The sequence below is a fragment of the Amblyomma mixtum genome, chromosome 10 (genome assembly GCF_055824585.1).
Source record: "Amblyomma mixtum isolate Tamu chromosome 10, ASM5582458v1, whole genome shotgun sequence".
NCBI classification, from domain to species: domain Eukaryota; kingdom Metazoa; phylum Arthropoda; class Arachnida; order Ixodida; family Ixodidae; genus Amblyomma; species Amblyomma mixtum.
The window spans coordinates 83,873,346-83,891,198 of NC_143021.1; the positions used below are offsets into that span (position 1 = coordinate 83,873,346).

Consider the following 17,853-nt stretch of genomic DNA (forward strand, 5'->3'; position numbering starts at 1 on the left):
TGACGCTATCGGCAGGCCGGAAAAAATTCGTGCAAGCGCACGAAGGTTCAAGGTCGGCTGGTGCAAGCGCGCTTGTTTCATATCCATCAGGTGTTCGCAAAAAAATATAAAGTCGGATACTTTTCTAACATACCTCGTATGTCCAGGAAGACTAAATACGGAGCTGTTTTCCACCTTAGCTATTTCTATGGCTTGGATAAGCACGAACAGGCTATCATCTAAGCGTCTACCCCTTCTGAAGTTCTCCAAGTATCTTATTACCTTCTACCCATGACTGCATTTTTAATTTTACCGTCTCCATTGCCAGCCTGTAAGAACCGATGTTATCGTATTCGGTCGGAAGGATTTTATGCTCATCCTATCTCCTTTCTCTATAAAAATCAAATTCATTTTACTTTGTCGCCAGCTGTGCGGAATTTGCTTATTTTTTATAACTGTCTCCAATGGTTTTGTCACCGTTACCCTGCTTTTTGGGCAAATTTCATTAATCAGCTTGATTGGAATCTTGTTTATCCCTATGTACATGCATTTAAGAATATTTCCTTCCGTCTTTTTCTAGTTAAGATTGGTCAGATGTAAGTTGCTTTCAATTATGCTGTCCTGCGTTGCTCCCTCATTTTGCGGAGATTGCACTATTGTCGCTCCTAAATGACTCAGCTATAACTGATGTAACGTAGTTCGCAGCGTTGTCTCACTCTAAACATTTTCCCTCGGAACGTTGATTCCATTCGTACTTTCTTTGATTCTTTTTACTCATCCTTCTTAGATGGTTCCAGAATTTTCTTGTCCCACCTTCAGTTGCATCATGAACTTCACTATCCAGCGATCAATGGACTGCTTTATTTTATCATGTACGACGATCTCTACTTCCAGTTTCTTTTGTCGATAGGATTCCCATTTTTGGTCTATTTCCTGTTGAGAAAGCTGCGCCTTCTTTGCCTCTCTGTGTTCTCTCGAAGGCACTTGACGTTTCTTGGTCAGCTTGTATGGTTCCAGAATTTTGTTGCCCCCCTTTAGTTGCATCGTGAACTTCAGCCAGCCAGAGATCAGAGGACCGCTCTATTTTAGCCTGGACGTGGACCTGCACTTGCTGTTTGTTGGTGCACTTGGTTCAGGCAATGCTATCGCTCCTAGCGGCGACTAGCTGTACTAACAAGGCTTCCCTCCTCTCTCACTCGGCGGCCACTCGATCGTCGGGCTAAGGACTAGATTTGTCGGTACCACCGTGGTTTACGATAGATTCCATCGCGAAATGCTACTCGAAATTCCTAAACCAAACCTAAAACAGCTTTCGCCGTAAAATGCTTTGTGGAGACTGCCTTCATATGTGTAGTTTGAGTCATCCGTCCTAATCTTTCGTTCGCCATGGCGGCGTGCTGCTCTTTTTTCTTTCTTCGGGCAGTGGTACAGCACTCATTCGCATCTAGTCCTGTTGAAACCATTAATTAATCAGTCCTGCTCAGTCGCCGATTGGCCATCCTAATTCGTGATGCCAACACGAAGGACGCCAGTGATGCGCACCGTTTATTTAGACGTTGGTCCTCGCGGGTTTGTTTGTTTTTATCAGTCTGCATGAGGTTTAAAACTGGGCGTATGAGGCTGCAAATGGCACGGCGTGTCATGCGACGCTACCTGTCGCTGGTAAGGTGCGTTATCTAGGCACCGTGTTGAGAGCACATGAGGTGGGCAAGCGCCGTGCCAGCTCTTCGTCGGTCTCTAGACGGAGGAGCATCGTCCTCGGATTTTGTTGCCTCAGCACGTGACTGTACCTGCTTAGAGAGGCTTCTTGAGGGAATAGTAAATGAAAAAATTCAGGAGGCACTTTGGCTTTCTAAAGTTCTGCAAGGCGAAAGCGTTTCCTGGCGCATTGTTTGTTTTCATTTATTGTCTATTTTTCATGGTTTATTTTTTTATTTTTTGTTATTTTTGTTATTTTTTCTTTTGTTATTGTTATTTTCTATTCCTTTTATTTTATTTATGAAACCCATCCATTTATATTTTAATTTTCATACTTTATTTTTAATTTCATTGTTACTTTTGGTCCTTTTCTTATTTTGTTTTTTTTCTTCTGTTACTTTTATTTTTATTTTATTTATGAACCCATGCATTCCCTAGATGCGCCTTTATTCATGTCCAAACCTTCAGCCTTCGTGGCGGAGTGGTAGCGTCTCTGCTTCCAACGCCAAAGGCCCTGGTTCCATTCCCAGCCTCGACGCAGTTTCTTTTTAAGTAGTGACGCCGAAACGCGGACACATCTGCCGACACGGCTGCCGACGACAGTATGAGGCATTAAAGGCTTTCGCCTTAATAAAATTTACCTGTGTCGTGCGGGAGAAAGGCGATTGGTGTACACCAAGAGTGATAAGAGGAGGCGCGCGTCTAGCTTAGTCTCTAGGGCTCGTTATGTGGCAGCGGATGCCAGGAGCGTGAGGTAAGTGGGTCGTATCAGTCACCTGGCTACCTGGGGCGGCATGGGGTGAGACGGGGCCGTACGGGCATGTCGTGCACGTACTGACACACGCACGGAAACAAGCGCAGCAGAGGCCACTTACCGATCGTGAGCGGCACGGCCTCCCGGATCCAGCGTTCCACGGTCCAGTTGGCCAGCTGCGGGGGCCTGGCGCACCAGTGCGGCAGCGAGGGCGCCGTGAAGGAGAGCGACATGGCGTAGAAGGCGGCCGGGAAGCCCCTGAAGAAGCAGAACGCCAGCACCGGCAGATGCCAGGACCCCAGGTGCACCAGGATGTCGTCGATCGTCGCCATGGTCCTGCGCACCCTCAGCTGTCGAGGGATGACTGGCCGAATGGACGCGTTGGGTGAGAATGATGGACGTAGGTAACAGGTTGCCTACTTATTTTGAACATTTTATTTAGACAGAAAGGCTGTCTCGGGTGGTGGGGCAAAAGACAGATATGCTCTGCCCGTCAGGGCCCTTGCACCCGTGCTCTGCTCAGTTACGCACGCCTTAGCAGTGCTGTTATTTTCCCTCGTGGCGAACCTTGTAGACACCGAAGAAGCGACAATAGTTCAACCTGTAATAAATTTCGCACCTTCTTACTCGCGTGTTTTTTGGGTCTGTAGAGATTGAAAAAAGAAAGCACTTGCAAAATGAGCAGGCGAGAACAGCTCCATTGATATGGCTCCATCAACTTTACTACACCGGCCAGTGTTAGTAAAACACATGAAGGAGACTGTAGCCAACAACTACACGCACACTGAAACTTACGAAATAAAGAACCTGGACAGGGGACCTTTCGTAATCCCAGCTGTCAAATAATTCCCCTTCATCTTCACTTTTTTTTTTATAAACAACGCACATCTCGAGCTAAACAAAAGAAGCAGATTCTCCTAATTTCAAAGTCGTAAGTTCGTAAATTTAATGAACTGGACAGTCTGAAATCGGTTCATGCCAGCTATACAGGGTGTTCCACTAAGACGTTACACAATTAAAAAAAAAAGGCTTTTTGAGCTAGCGCTTTTTTCGGAATAGCATTGTCAGCGGTGTAGTGCACAAGAATACAAGTGAGGCGTGAAAACTAGCATGCTCTTAACTAATGTTGAATAATACACTTTTTGGCTATTATCTTACGCTGGTCATTTCATCATCATCATTTATTAACCCTTAAGGGTCCCGTTAGGGACATTACATAAGGGGGGGGGGAGGTGGTACAGTGGTGTTCAACAGTCATACATTAATATATAAATATAGAAGGAATATGGAAATACAGAAAAATATAGAAAATATAAAATATACAATAGAAAAAAAGTAGAACAAGACGAAAAAAAGACAGAAGTAACAAATTCAAATAATCAGGTCATGACAGAGTGTAGCAGAAATATAAACAGAAACAAATTACAACTTTGGAAGTAGAACAGGCTGGTCAGTTTGCAGGGCTTGGAAGCTGGCATAGGGTGCAGGAAAAAATTATTTGTCGTTGAGATGGTCGATTAGGAGCTGTCTGAATCTGGAAGGGTTAGTCTCAATGACAATGTGTTCGGGGAGGTTATTCCAGCTTTCTATCGCACTGGGAAGGAAAGATTTATTGAAATAATTGGTGGAACCGTGCAAACGCTGTATGCTTAAGGAGTTAAATAAACGACGAGATGATCGTAGCGGAGCTCGTAGAAGGTTTTCTCGAAGTGCTGGAAAGTTAAAGTACAGTTTGTGAAAAAGACAAAGAATTGAAGTTTTCTTGCGAAAGGCTAATGACTTGATGCCGAGAGATGATTTCAACGCTGTGATGCTGAGCTGAGATTTATACTGTGAGGTGATGAAGCGTGCTGCCCGATTCTGGATGGCTTCGAGTGAATCTATCAAGTAGGCTTGGTGAGGATTCCATATTGTTGAGGCGTATTCTAGTTTAGTTCGAATGTACGTTTCATATGCTAGTTATCTGGTGGCTGCGGTGGACATGGAAAGTGATCGCCTGATGAATCCGAGTGATCTGGAGGCACTAGCACATAGTTTCGTGATGTGATTAGCCCAGGTTAGGTTGGTTGTTATCTCGATGCCGAGGTACCGGTATGAATTAGTTTGAGACAGCGCTATGGAGATTCAGGGAGTACGAAAAATGAAGAATCGAACGTTTACGTGAGATGTGCATGAACTTACATTTAGAAACGTTGAGCTGCATTAGCCAGTCGGAACACCACTTCTGAATTCGGCTTAGGTCATCCTGTAATAATTCCTGATCACTGCTATTGTTGATGCGGCGATAAATAACGCAGTCGTCCGCAAAGAGACGGACAGATGATAAAATACCAGATGGCAAATCGTTGATGAAGATTAAAAAGAGTAATGGAGCAAGAACCGATCTTTGGGGAACCCCGGAGATTACTCTAGTAGTTTGAGATGCATGACTGGCGATGACGGTGAATTGCAAGCGGTCGGTTAAGAAACAGTGGATCCAGGATAAGACAAGCGGGTCAAGTGACAGAGCTGAGAGTTTGGAAAAGAGACGCTGGTGAGGGACGCGATCGAATGCCTTGGCGAAATCTAAATAAATTATATCGGTTTGGAAGGCAGAGTCTAGATTTAAGTGGAGATCAGTTGTAAGTTCGAACAGCTGAGTTTCGCACGAAAAACCTGCCCTGAAACCATGCTGATTGGGAAAGAAGAAAAGGTTGTGGTCAAGGTGAGATGCGATGTGCGAGTATATTATATGTTCGAAAAGTTTACAAGAGATACATGTCAGTGAAATTGGTCGATAATTTGAGGGGTCGGAGCGATCTGCGGTTTTGAAGACTGGGACAACTTTGCTTAATTTCCAGTCGTCTGGAATCTGACTAGTGTTAAGAGACTGGGCAAAAATGAGTTGCAAGATTTGGCTCGTGAAATATTTAGTTGCTTTAAAAATCTTAGCAGGGAGGTTGTCTGGTCCAGGGGAAGTGGATATCTTTAGATTATCTATGAGTTTTAAAATTCCCTCTGCTGTGATGGTAACAGGTGGCATAGGTGCATAATTTAGACTTGGCACGGAAACAATGCTTGCTGTTGGCTCCTGGGTAAATACGGACGTGAAATAGGAATTCATGACGTCGGAGCGCTCGGAAATTGGAACATCGGAGCCGTCTCGTGCCTTCAGGGAAATATTGTGCGAACTGTTTTTATTGGGCGTGAGCAAGTTCCAAAACTTCTTGGGGTTTACCCGCATTATCTCTATGAGATCGTGACAGTAAAATTTTCGTTTTGAAGTTCGTAATAACTGCGTGTATTCGTGCAGACTTGCAAAGTATTTGTCCCACTTTCTAGCGCATCCTGATTTCTTTGCGTTACGGAATAGGCGTTTTTTCTTTCGCGACAACTTCCTCAGCGCATTTGAGTACCATGGTTTATTGGCATCCCCTGGAGGTGTGGAGGTGTGCGTCTGGAGGTGTGTGCACACCGTAAGTAATAATAATATCACTTTTTAGAATTTCGCAAGCACGGTTACCTTCGGCGCCTTGGCCCAACTAGCTTGGGCCATTTCTTGCGCCATACGAAGATCGCGCGCCTACAGAGAAGGAACAACGACGTCCACAAATCGCGTCACTTCACGGTACATCCACATGACAATATCTGCCCCAACCCCACTGAAAAGATGCAAAAAAATCGAAAAAAATTGTGTAGAGGACACTTGAGCTCCGTCTTAAGGGTATGATGCGATAGCGTAATGGGTTAGGTATTGCCCATATATGCGCAATTGGCCATTCTTGACTCGGAGTTCTCATACCACTCCTGGTGCAGTGGTGCAGCAGTTACGCCCCTGCTCTGCGATGGCAGGTTTCTCTTCCCGAGGGGCCAATAATTTAGTTGCCACCTGCGAGTGTGGTGAGTTTGCTCACTCTCTGCTGGGTAGGTTGTGATGTCGCCACATGACCTAAGTGACCCACCTGGTTGCTTTTCTGGGGATTTCTCGCAGACAACGTCGGCGGCACCGACGCAACGATGAAGACGCCGAATATTCCGCACAACGCGAGCTTTAACGCTATCATTTCAAAATATTGAGTGCGTTTAATGTTCTGTAAGGAGGCCGCAAAGTGCGAGTTCTGATTATTTTGTGCTTCGCTACAGCTGCGATACGGATACCGCTAAACAGCAGCTGCCTGTGTTTTGCCGAACCCTAGCTGTACCGTAACCATAGCCCGTTGTGGCTTTGGCAGCGCGAACTGAGCACTTGATATTTATTTATTTTTTCTACCCTAACGAATCTCTGTACCGTAACCATTACGTTTTTGCCTACTTGACGCTATGAACCAGAAGCCACTGGAAACTTATTGTAGTTTTCGCGCGCACTCTTTTCGCTTCGGACACGTTTTACGAATTAGTCACTGTCTCCCATGCTTATAGCAAACGTCTTCCTGGTAGGCTGGTAGGTTTTTGCGTAATTTTAATTTCAAAGGTGCCTGAAAACAGGAGAGAACAAAAATGGACACGACAGGACAAAGCGCGTCCTGTCGCCACCTTCCGTGTTCTGTCCTGTTTCTCGGCGCTTTTAAAATCTGCTCTTCCTATTTGTGGGCAATAAGATACAAACGAGCTGTGCTTGATAAAACATTTGCACTGTAGTATAGCAGACACACGAGGTTCGTTTGGGAAAGACGAGGAGTTTGAGGCGCGAGGCTCGCCTGCTAATTGAACATACGGCGCTTGAACTGGCCTGTAGGCGTTAAGCGAAGCGATTCTTCAGGCACCACTCAGATAAAACCTTTTTCTGTAGCACTTGTTTTAGGGCTCTAGCACTCATAGTGGCCATTTCTCTCATTTGGCTGTTCCGTGATTGTTGGTCTGTTTCTCTGGAGCCTGTTTTATGGCACGTTGCTCACCTGCCCAAGTATTTCTTGTTACGTGTTAGAATGGACGTGATGACCGATGGCAAAGAGATGGTCTCAAGATAGAGACCTGGCAGAGGCTGTTCCTTGACTTGTGGTGTGAGATGCAGGGTTGCATCATCATCATGTTCCCTAAAGATAGACGCCTTCGGCTCGCCTTGGTCGTCGGCCGAGGGCACCTGGACTCCGTCCTCCGCTGAACCCAAGCTGGACATGACAAGAACCGACTAGCCGCTTTCCTCCCCCCCCCCCTCCCCCTGGTTCCCAGCCCCGACCACGAGACGCGACGACCAGAAGCAGACGCGCTATCTCCCGATGCTTATTCAGCCGACGACGACCTGTACCAAGACGGCACTCCCGCTCAAGCTGTCCGGCGCGTCCAAAAACCTTGGCCTTCGGCTCTGAACGACCCACCGCTGGGCCTGAAGCTCCGGGGCAACAGTCGTCAGATCATTTCAGTCATCTTGGTAGCAGGCCTTTTATCTTCTTCTATCTTTTCTGACCATGTTCACCATCACCTCATCCTTCAGAATTCAAGTAATCTATCGGGACGATTGCTCGGTGGCCCCTGGTAGTGTTCTGAGGTCACAGCCAACAAAATCATATTTCATCTGCCATCATGTCGTCCCCTTCCTTGGCTTGCTACCCCGTATCAATATATGCACCTGGGCTAGTTGCCCACCACTCGGTCGGCAGGTGAGCAGCCTGTCCACCGTGTCAGGCGGCAGCTGAGGCACTGCTCGGGAAGAGCAACCTGGATCGCAACCCAACGCAAGCAGCCTAAGTCCCACCGGTGGCAGCATCTGCCATATAATTAGAATGACAGTGGCGCATCTTAGCTTGGCCGCTGCACCACTGCGCCAGGAGTGGTAGGAAGACTCCCAGGGTTCTATGGATGGAGATAATGGCCAAATGAGCACATACGAATATTAACCCATTATCGCAATCCAAGCAGCTGCCATCCGCTTTATTCATTACAGTCTCTCTCTCTCTATGTCTGCCATCCGTGAACAGTGGATCCGAACACTGAAACCAAAGTGGAAACCCAACTGCTAGCTCACCTAATTCGCATTTGGCCTAAGTACGCAAATCGGCCACCATTTTTGTGTCGTCACCCGCCATTAAACACGACGTGAACGGGACTCCCCTTGTTAAAAGCGCCTCTTATTATCTGGACAAGTTTGTTCAACTGTAATTGTAGCAATTTATTGAAACGAAAGAACCACAGAATGTTTACGAATTTGTAAAACGAACGATCCAGCGTTAGAATATTCCAGCTGAGCAGTGGCCTATTTCTTAGAGCATCCGCCACGCATTCGGGAGGAGCCGGATGAGGAGAGCTGGTCTTGTATGTCGGAGTTGTATATTGACTGGTGTGTGCCCGAAAGTGCAGTTTTACCCGTGGGTGCTCGGCGCAGCGCTTGCTTACGCCTACGACAACGGTGTAAAACGAGGAAAGGGATTCAATAGCGCGGAACGTAGGGTCGGTTGGTAGTTGGCCATCGCTTCTTTGTTTTCCATATTGCTGCGCGCTGTAGCACACGAGTAAAAAACAGGCAATTGTGTAGCCACTGTAGCGGATGTTGTTGCATCCGCCTCGTAGGCGGGAGAAGAAGACTGGAAATGCACTCTATAGCGAAGCTCTCAAGCGGTCATACCTTCGGCTGGGCATCAGTGTCGTTTTCATTATGCCGTTTTATTTGCGTGAAAACCGAGGGGAGTCAATATGGTCAGAGCAGAGGAATGTGGTACGCGGTGATTTGCTGCAAAACGCGCCCTTCGAGCATAGGTTTAGCGGCGGTCTAGTGAGGAGTACTAGTCGAAGAACGGTAGTGGTCTGTAACTTTACACGTCTGGATACATCTCTCAAATTCTTGAAGTCTATATACCGCGAAACGCGAGCACCTCAGCAGCTGCGCAGAAAATCCGCATTACCGAGTACTGCAATTGAGCAGCGAGTTTTTTTTTTATGTCGCTGCTAAGTGGGATGCACAGATTAAAGTACAAAGCTGTTTTTCAATGTTAATGCTCCCAACAACGAAAAAAATTGTCCTATCTCACAAAAAGACTTGCAAAGCAAGTTTGCTAAACATCGCTAATTATTAAGGCGTATGCATTAGTGTGAAGGGCAAGACATAGACATCACTTGCCAGACTGGGAACTCCGGACCACATGGAAAACTGGCTCTGAGCAGGCCCCCTTCTGCTTATCCAGGTTCTGCTGCTTGGCTTCGCCGGTGAAAACGAGACGTGCTACTACAGCCGCTTGCCAATATCAACTAATGCAACTTTCACCGATCACCCTGTCCATGACACAGCAAGGCTCATCCGTCCCCCTACCGGCCACTTCGGTTGGAGAGTGACGTCATCCTCGACAAATGGCATAAAAGCAGATCCCCAGCGCTTCGACTTCACTGGACACTGCGGACCACACAGGAAACTGGCTCTGAGCATTCCTCCCCATCTGCTTATCTAGGCTGGTTGCTACTCTACATGCAGACGCGATAACCGTATGTTCCTGGTCCTGCCGTGCCCACGGCGTTGTATGCGCATTGCATAAAAATGCCTAATTGTGTGAAAACTGCTCTTACGCGGTGATGTAGAAAGGAACCCTGTCCCCCCTGTTCAGGAAATGCTCGATAAAATCATGGAATCCCAAACCATCATACAGCATTAAATTTCGGAACTGAAAGCGTTTCAGAGTAAGCTAGATATATCTCTCAGATCATTAGCAACTACCCTAGATCACATAGAACGTCTGTTTGGTGACTTAAAGGCCGGTATTGAACCACTTGCTCCAATTGAACAGCATATGAATTGGCTAAAGCTGTCATTTTCCAAGCAACATGAAAAGCTCACCGACCTGGATGATCGCCGTGTTCGCTCGAATTTGATTATACACGGCACAATGGAAAATACCTCTGAAACTGAAGAGGAACTTAAAAATAAGGTGATTTCTGAGGTCTTTGAAAAACGTCTTGGCGTCATCCCTTGCCCGTATACATAGAATAGAAAAAGGAAATAACTCGAACCGTCCTGTAATCGCATTCTTCCAAGATTTTAATGAAAAAAGGGTGTGTATGGAAATGTAGTAAACTTAAAGGTTCAGCTTTTCCTATACAAAATGATTATTCCAAGGAGACACTAAGAACACAAAAATTGCTCTGGGAATCTTGCACAACCGAAAGGAAGGATGGAAAGAAGGCTTATCTTGTCCATGACAAGCTCAAAATCGGCAACAGCATGTACGCCTGGAACGATTCAACTCAACAGCGGATTAGCCTTTCCCCTCTCTCTTCTAGTAACTCAGATTGACAGACCACCTAAACCCAGCTCTTCGTAAACTTGTTATCTTAAACATAAACACCCAAAGCATAGTGAACAAAACAACTGCTCTTGAGATCGCTCTGTTTACTCACAGTCGCGACATAATTGTTATAACTGAGAATTGGCTTCACTGTGACAACAGAAATGATTGCATCTTTCCTCCACCATGTACTCTATTTAGGTGTGACAGAGGATCACGAGGAGGTGGCGTCGCCATTTTACTAAAACAGAATGTTTCCGCTGTAGCTCTAAATTCACCAGAAAACCATGAAAGCCTTCCTCTGAAAATCATTTGTCTTGGCTTCACTTTCATCTTGTGTGCCCGGTATAGGCCTCCTAATTCAGACCTGGACAATCTGGATAAGCTACAGGATTTTTTGTTCAACTACAGAAATAAAAATTTGATATTTGCAGGGGATTTTAACCTGCCAACCATCAACTGGTCGAACGAAAAGCTTGGATGTTCTGAAAATGCGGACACGATCTATGATATAACATTGTCCTACGGCCTTCAGCAAATAGTCACCGAACCTACTAGAATACATCGTTCTGCTGAGTCAATTTTAGATTTAGTATTCATAAAACGCCCTTGTTGTGATTACACAGTGTCTTTTAATGCCGGGATATCTGCTAGTAGTCGTATCCTTATCTGTAGTTGACGGCCGCATAGAAAAAGCAAAGCATAAGAACGTAAAAGATTATTCAAAAGCACCGGAAGAATCTATCCTTGATCACTTGGAATTGGCTTATGAAAGCTTTGAGGGAACCAGTGTCACACAGTTATGAAATATGTTCAAGGACCAATGTAAATATTGTATCAATAGCTTCATACCCGATAAGAAGAAGCGCTTAAAGAAACAAATCCCTGGATAAATCGGCACATTTATCACCTAAAATGAAGGCTTCAACACCTGAAAAAACTACGAACGCCAGTAGTAGTCAGTTAACTATTTTAGTAGAAGAGCATTCTTCGATTATTAAATCAGAAAAAACATTACTTTACAGAGAGTCTTCCACAATTTATACGAACTGATACCCGTATATTTTGGGATCACCTTCGAACTTCACAGAAGAAAATAAGTCAAACCAGTGTGCATAACAACGTGATTACGTGTCGTCAATCAATTGCTATGCATTTCAATACCTACTTTCATTCTGTATTTTCTGAAGTGCCAATGTATATGTTTTTAACTTTCCACCTGAACAATCAATCACTGTATCCTACGAAGGCGTTGTTGAATCCCTACTCCGGTTAGATGCCAAAAGTTCGCATGGTCCAGATGACATACCGAACGCCTTCTTACGCCGTTATGCTGAATCATTAGCTCATTTCTCCACAAAATTTTTTTGTTTATCTTTATCGTCTTTTTCCTTGCCCCCCCCCCCCCCCCCCAATTGGCTAACCGCCAGAGTTGTGCCTATGCATAAAAAGGGAGACCGCGCGTGTTTAAACAGTTACCGTCCGATTTCTTGTTGTAAAGTAATCGAACACATTATCGCTAACACCATACTTGAAATATTGAACTCTATAGGATGCTTGTTTCCAGTCAAACACGGCTTCAGGAAAGGTTTTTCTGCTGTCACGCAGTTGCTTACTGCTATCCATAACTTAAGTTCCGTATTAAATAAATCAGGTCAACTGGACGTCATTTTTTTAGACTTCAGCAAAGCGTTTGACAAAGTTCCCCATAATAAACTTCTTGAAAAACTCAAATTAATAGGCGTGCCCTTGACCATGCATGGTAAACTGAATTGCTTCCTACCTACGAAATCGAACTCCGTTTGTGGGTATTGGTGGCATTTTTGCTACGTTAATTCCAGTGACCGTTCCCCAAGGAAAAGTACTAGGTCCGCTGTTAGTTTTGGTTCATGTAAATGACAGTGTGCGTTTCATTGATAGAAGGTTAGAATTGGTTCATTTGCCGATGACTACATGCCGTACACCCCAATAAGTTCTGTGGCATGACAAGAAAGAAACATCCTATCCACTTTAGTTACTCTACTTGCAGCACTACTATTTCAGAAGTCGAAAAATAAAAAAAATATTTAGGTGTTCTAATAAATTCACAGCTGAACTGGAGTGACCACGTTGATTACATCTGTTCGTCTGCGTTAAAAAAACTTGCACTTCTGAAACACAAGCTCACAGGAGCACCCAGTCAGTTAAGCTATTAGCCTATAACTCTCTTATTCGGCCCAAAATTGAGTATGCGGCTATTGTGTGGGACCCGTACACCCCAAAAGATATAGCAAAAGTAGAAAACGTAGAAAGACGGGCTGTGCGATTCATTTACAATAAATTCAAGACAACTGCTTCAAGAGAACCTGCTTTAATGGTTGCCAACAAAATTAACCCTTTTCATGGCTCGACTAATATTTCTTCGTTCACTCATCCAGGGAAAGTTTGGAATTTCTTCTTCACCTTATGTTACACCTTCAACTACACGAAAACCCCGTCACCAACATACCCATGCCCTAACACCGTATTTCGCGAAAAGAAACTCGTTTAAACACTCATACTTTCCGCGCATAATAAACGAGTGGAATGCACTGCCTGAAGACATTGTCTCAAGAGAGAGTTTTGAAAGGACTGTTAACAACGAATTTTTGTGTGCAAATTGATGTGCAATGTACTTCCTTTTTACTTGTTTCGCTCATTTGTGTCATATGTCAAACCTTTTTTCTATGTACTAACTTTATGCCGTTTGTAAATATGCCTTGTTGTCTGTCCTTCTTGGACCACATGAGGTGTGCCATATTATGTAAATAAAGAAAAACTTATTGAGAATAAGCGCGAAGGGCATCAGTTTCCATTTCAGAAGCACAACTGTATCAGCTGTAATTTTCTGAGAGAAAGCCGCTTTGCCTGTGGTCTTTAGGGCGTTAAAAAACTGATGGCTTCTTTTGCACCTCCGTTCGGATAGCTCCCGAGTATTTCACCTGGTGGGGTAAGAGCACTATTATTCTTCGCAGGAGCTAAGCGATTTGCTGCCGAGCACAACCTGTGCCGTTCGATGCTCGACCACATTCCAGTCTAAATGATGCCGCAACGACGAGATTTTGGAGCGCGTTAAATATCCACAGGTGGCAAAAAAAAAAAAAAACCCACACGGATTCTGCCATTAAAAATCCGCACAGAAATCCAGCGTACACTTTACGACGTTGTCCGGGTGCGTACTTAAGAAAGCAGGGTGCACTTTTCTACCCAGGAACATTCAGGCCTTCAGTAGGAGTAATGCCGAGCCATTTTATGTCCATGTCAAGCGACACCAGCGTCCACTACCAGCATGCAGAGGCGGGAGTGAACTGGCTACAGAACTGGATGCCAGTGCTCTTTGATGACGCACACCCTAACATGTTGGCCTTCTCTAACGAGCACTTCCGTCAGGCACGGCTTCTTCTACAGGAAAACCACCGTTCAGGGGGTCGTTCCACTTTTTCGCACGCCTGTATGTGTCATACCTTCGAATTTGAATTGGACATTTCGTATGTATGGTGTTACAGGGCAATAGCGCCCTCCGTATACTTCTCTCCGCCGCTGTAGCCCAACACCGTGTTTATAAACATTAGGGGCACTCGCGGATGCCAGAGGTGGCTCGGTGCTTCGTCTCCTACAATGCGCGATTCGCTCTGTTCACTTTAATTCGCTCAGCATGGTGTTTGGGAACAGATTTTCTAGGTTCCCTAAACTGGTTAGTCTGAATGAGCTTCTTAGTGAGCAAATGCAGCGCACGCGCCAATATGTATAACGCCGCGAGAACATTATTGAAAGAGCGGGCAAGTATAGAGCGTCGTTCCGAGGACTATGTATTTTTAAAACCCCGCAATACCTGCATGCCGAAGCTACTCCACGGGGTGCCGTGCAGGAGCGCTTCCCTTAGAAACAGATGTAAAGAAAACAATCCAAAGTTATCTTCCCGTTCTTTAATTACTTTTGTATTTCTAAGCATTTCGTCTCTTTCTACCCTCTTCCATGTTTATGCAAATGAGCCTAGTGTGAATTTTTTTTGTTAGTTTTCTTCCTTGACCTCCTAGCGGCTATTTTGTTGGGCTCGGCCTCTATTATTACGCTTTCTTCGCTTCCACCTGTGCCTAAGCCTGGAGCAACTGTGGACCCTAAATGAGCTACCGCTCGGCCTGCCAGGCGCCAGCCGATCTCTGCTCACACCCTTCCACTAAAATGAATGCCATCTCGGGTACACGCTCTTTTAACGACGCCTGCCCCATGCACTTTCCTTCTTATGTCTACCACTTGAAAGCTTCTCTCCAGGCCTAACTTCATTATCTCGCGATTAACAGTCACCGCGTCTTTGTCAACCTCTCCGTTCTGTCCTTGCACCTACGGTAATGTGCATACCACGATCTGTATACTTGCTGTGCTACTGCCCTTATGTCGTCAAATCCCTCAGCTAATCTTTTCACCATTTGTGCGGTGTCACCATTGAGGACATCATTTAGCCCCACCTCTACCACCACCAGATTGCGCCCGGCAACATTCTCAGAAAGTTCACGTTTTGTCCCTCTAGTGCCTCGTCTATTGTCCTGCCTGAGAATACCTCGACTGCTACCCGTCTATCACCATTTACACACTCCATTATAGTTATTTTGGACCTCCCTATGTTTGAGTAACCAGCGATAAACACTAGGGTAGCACCTGGCGCCATCTGCCCCCCCCCCCCCCCCTCTCACGCGATCTGCGCATGCGCAGTGGCGTCCAGCGGATCGCGGATGGCTTTATGCTATAACTCCCTCGTAGAGACTTATAGAATAGCGTGACCCTCTCTGATAGGGGCACAGCGGAATAGCGGGACGCTAACGGACAGGTGCAGGACGATAGACAATTTTGACGTAGCTGGTTCGCCGTAGCAACAGGAGCTCATCAACATTCGAATGTGCTCATCGGCAAAGACTGAAAACTGCTCCGGAGTGCAGCACCCGCATATGTAGCCAGCCGGAACAAGCTAATATATGAATTCCTGCCTAGATAAATTTCACCACTGTCCCATGCATTAGGATACTTCTGTAGACCTTTGCACCGGGTGAGGGAATTGTCGAAACGCCTCCTCTGAGGACTGTGGCAATTCAATTCCGCTGCCGCTTTCACTGTGCATGCGCCAAGTGCAAATGACTGTACAGTAAATAATGTGCCGACGGTCAGGAAGCACTTATTGAAAAGTTCTAAAAGAAAACATCAATTATTCCAAGTATTGGATCAGTGTTTGCCAAAAGGGCGCAATGTTAGAGGCATGCACATATTGACCTTCTTTCTTCATGCGATGAATGATGAACGTGACAAGATGCATTTTAATACACTGCGGAAATAACGAGGTGCCATTACAACGGCGAATATACTACTTCTGTGAAGATATCACAAGCTCGTCTGGCATTTCTGCATCTACTGCCGGCGCTGAAATAAACTGGCGTGTGATGTTTGCGATATGTTATTTTTTATTGCGAAAGCAACACCCCGACAGCCAAAGTGAGACCTCGCGTGGCCGCAGTCACGCCGTAGCTACGCTGACCTTGTTTCAATTGGTCGAAATGGTCGTGACGTCCCAGTGCGCGTATTTCAAACGGGGTCAATTGTACTTTCGCTAGTAACCATGCAACCAATTAAAGGGATCGTATAGTGATACTCCAAGTAAGTGGGACTGAGTTTAGTTAATTGCTTAATTAACCAATTAGCCTAATTCACCTTTCTAGTCAAACCAGATAAATAAAACCGAAGAGGAAATTGGTCGAGTTGGGGAATCGAACCAGGGTCTCCGGAGTGCGAGACGAGCACGCTAACCACTCCGCCATGCCTGCTCGATGATGACGGTGCCACGTGATGACGTCATATTGAGGGGACGATACTTTTTCGAGACAGAAATGTTTGCTTGAAAGAAGAAATGAAACACCTTCGAAGGTAAAGACAGCGGAGCCTTCGACGAGGCACGGAAGTGCATGCGTGCTAGCGCCTTTGGTGTGAAATATTACTCAGGGTGCCGTTATCGCCGAAATTCTCCACAAGCGAAGAGCTGCGAGAATGAGCCTGCACAAAGCCGCGTTATTAAACGGTGCTTACGGCGCTGTTTTAAATGCTTGCGCGGAAAGAAAACTTGCATGCTCTATCTCAGTTTGAATCCTTGAATGTCCTTTAATTTTTAGAAAACGCACCCGTAGGAACTATCATGAATTTTATATATATCTAAGCTCCTCCTGCGTACCATACGGTGTCGGTGCACGTTAGGGAACCACAGGTGGGTGAAATTTCCGGAGCCCTTCACTACGGCGTCCCTCATAGCCTGACTAGCTTTGGGACATTAACTCCCATAAAACATAAACCTAACCTCCCACGAATGTTCGTGACATAGGGCTCTACGACTGTGTCTAGAATATATCGCGGATTTTGACTACAGTAATTTAAAGAGATGCTAAACATGAGAAATTGTTGTAAAGAGCAGATGGCATGAAAGCCGAGTTATTTCTTATTGCAGGTTTTACAAGTTTTATCATGTTTCATATCTTTTCTTTAGCAGACACCAGCACCTGTTTAAGAGTGTGGTGAAATTTCGGTAATAAACTGTTAATTGCGAGGTTGCTATAATAATAAGATAAGATGTGCTGCGAACAGGTGTTCTGTTTATTCACGTTCGGCGCCATTTAGCAATACATCTATAAAACACAAAAAGAAAACTTGTTAAGAACTGTTGTGTGGCACACAAGTTTGTATTTAGTTCCTTCAGGAGCTTTAGTAAACTTCCAATACTCTCTTCCTGAGACTATTGCAAGTTGTTCCAGTTTTCCCTTGTGCAGTTTACGCCTCCTCCCGAGCCTGCACTTTGTTCACAACGTGAATCAGCAAAAGGCCGCTTACCGTTTCGGATGCCCGTCTGGTCTGCGCTGGCGAATGCAGCTTCCTGGACTCGCGAGCAACGCCCATGCCGTATAGGCCTTTACCGAGATAACGGCCATTAGCGTACGTAATTGCCAAGCGGAGTCATAAACGGCAGAGAGAAAAGGAACCATCGCGCTCTTATCTCCAGGCTCTCTTATGACCGTATTTGCTGACGGGGCCAGCCTGCGCCATATCACCAAGTGTTGTTGCCATCACCAAGATGGTTCCTAAGAAAGCCTCGTCGCCCAAGGCTACTTGTACCGCGCCGCCTCCTCTCCTGGACGACAAAACGACGTAAGGTAGAGGTACGGAGCGCTGCTGCACACGAAGACCGCC

At 45.6% G+C, this 17,853-nt stretch overlaps 1 protein-coding gene across 2 annotated transcripts in view; it reads right to left on the reverse strand.

Annotated features, from left to right (window-relative positions):
* LOC149326312 (organic cation transporter protein-like) overlaps positions 1 to 17,565 on the reverse strand; it is a 198,203-nt gene extending 180,638 nt beyond the window's left edge. For both annotated transcript variants that reach the window (XM_089562552.1, XM_089562551.1), the window contains exons 1-2: positions 17,497 to 17,565; positions 2,553 to 2,795 (exon numbers count right to left, since the gene is read on the reverse strand). In XM_089562552.1, coding sequence (XP_089418678.1) covers positions 2,553 to 2,763 — 211 coding nt within the window. In that variant the 5' untranslated portion in view covers positions 2,764 to 2,795; positions 17,497 to 17,565. The remainder of the gene's footprint in view (positions 1 to 2,552; positions 2,796 to 17,496) is intronic.
* Between the last annotated feature and the right edge of the window lie 288 nt (positions 17,566 to 17,853).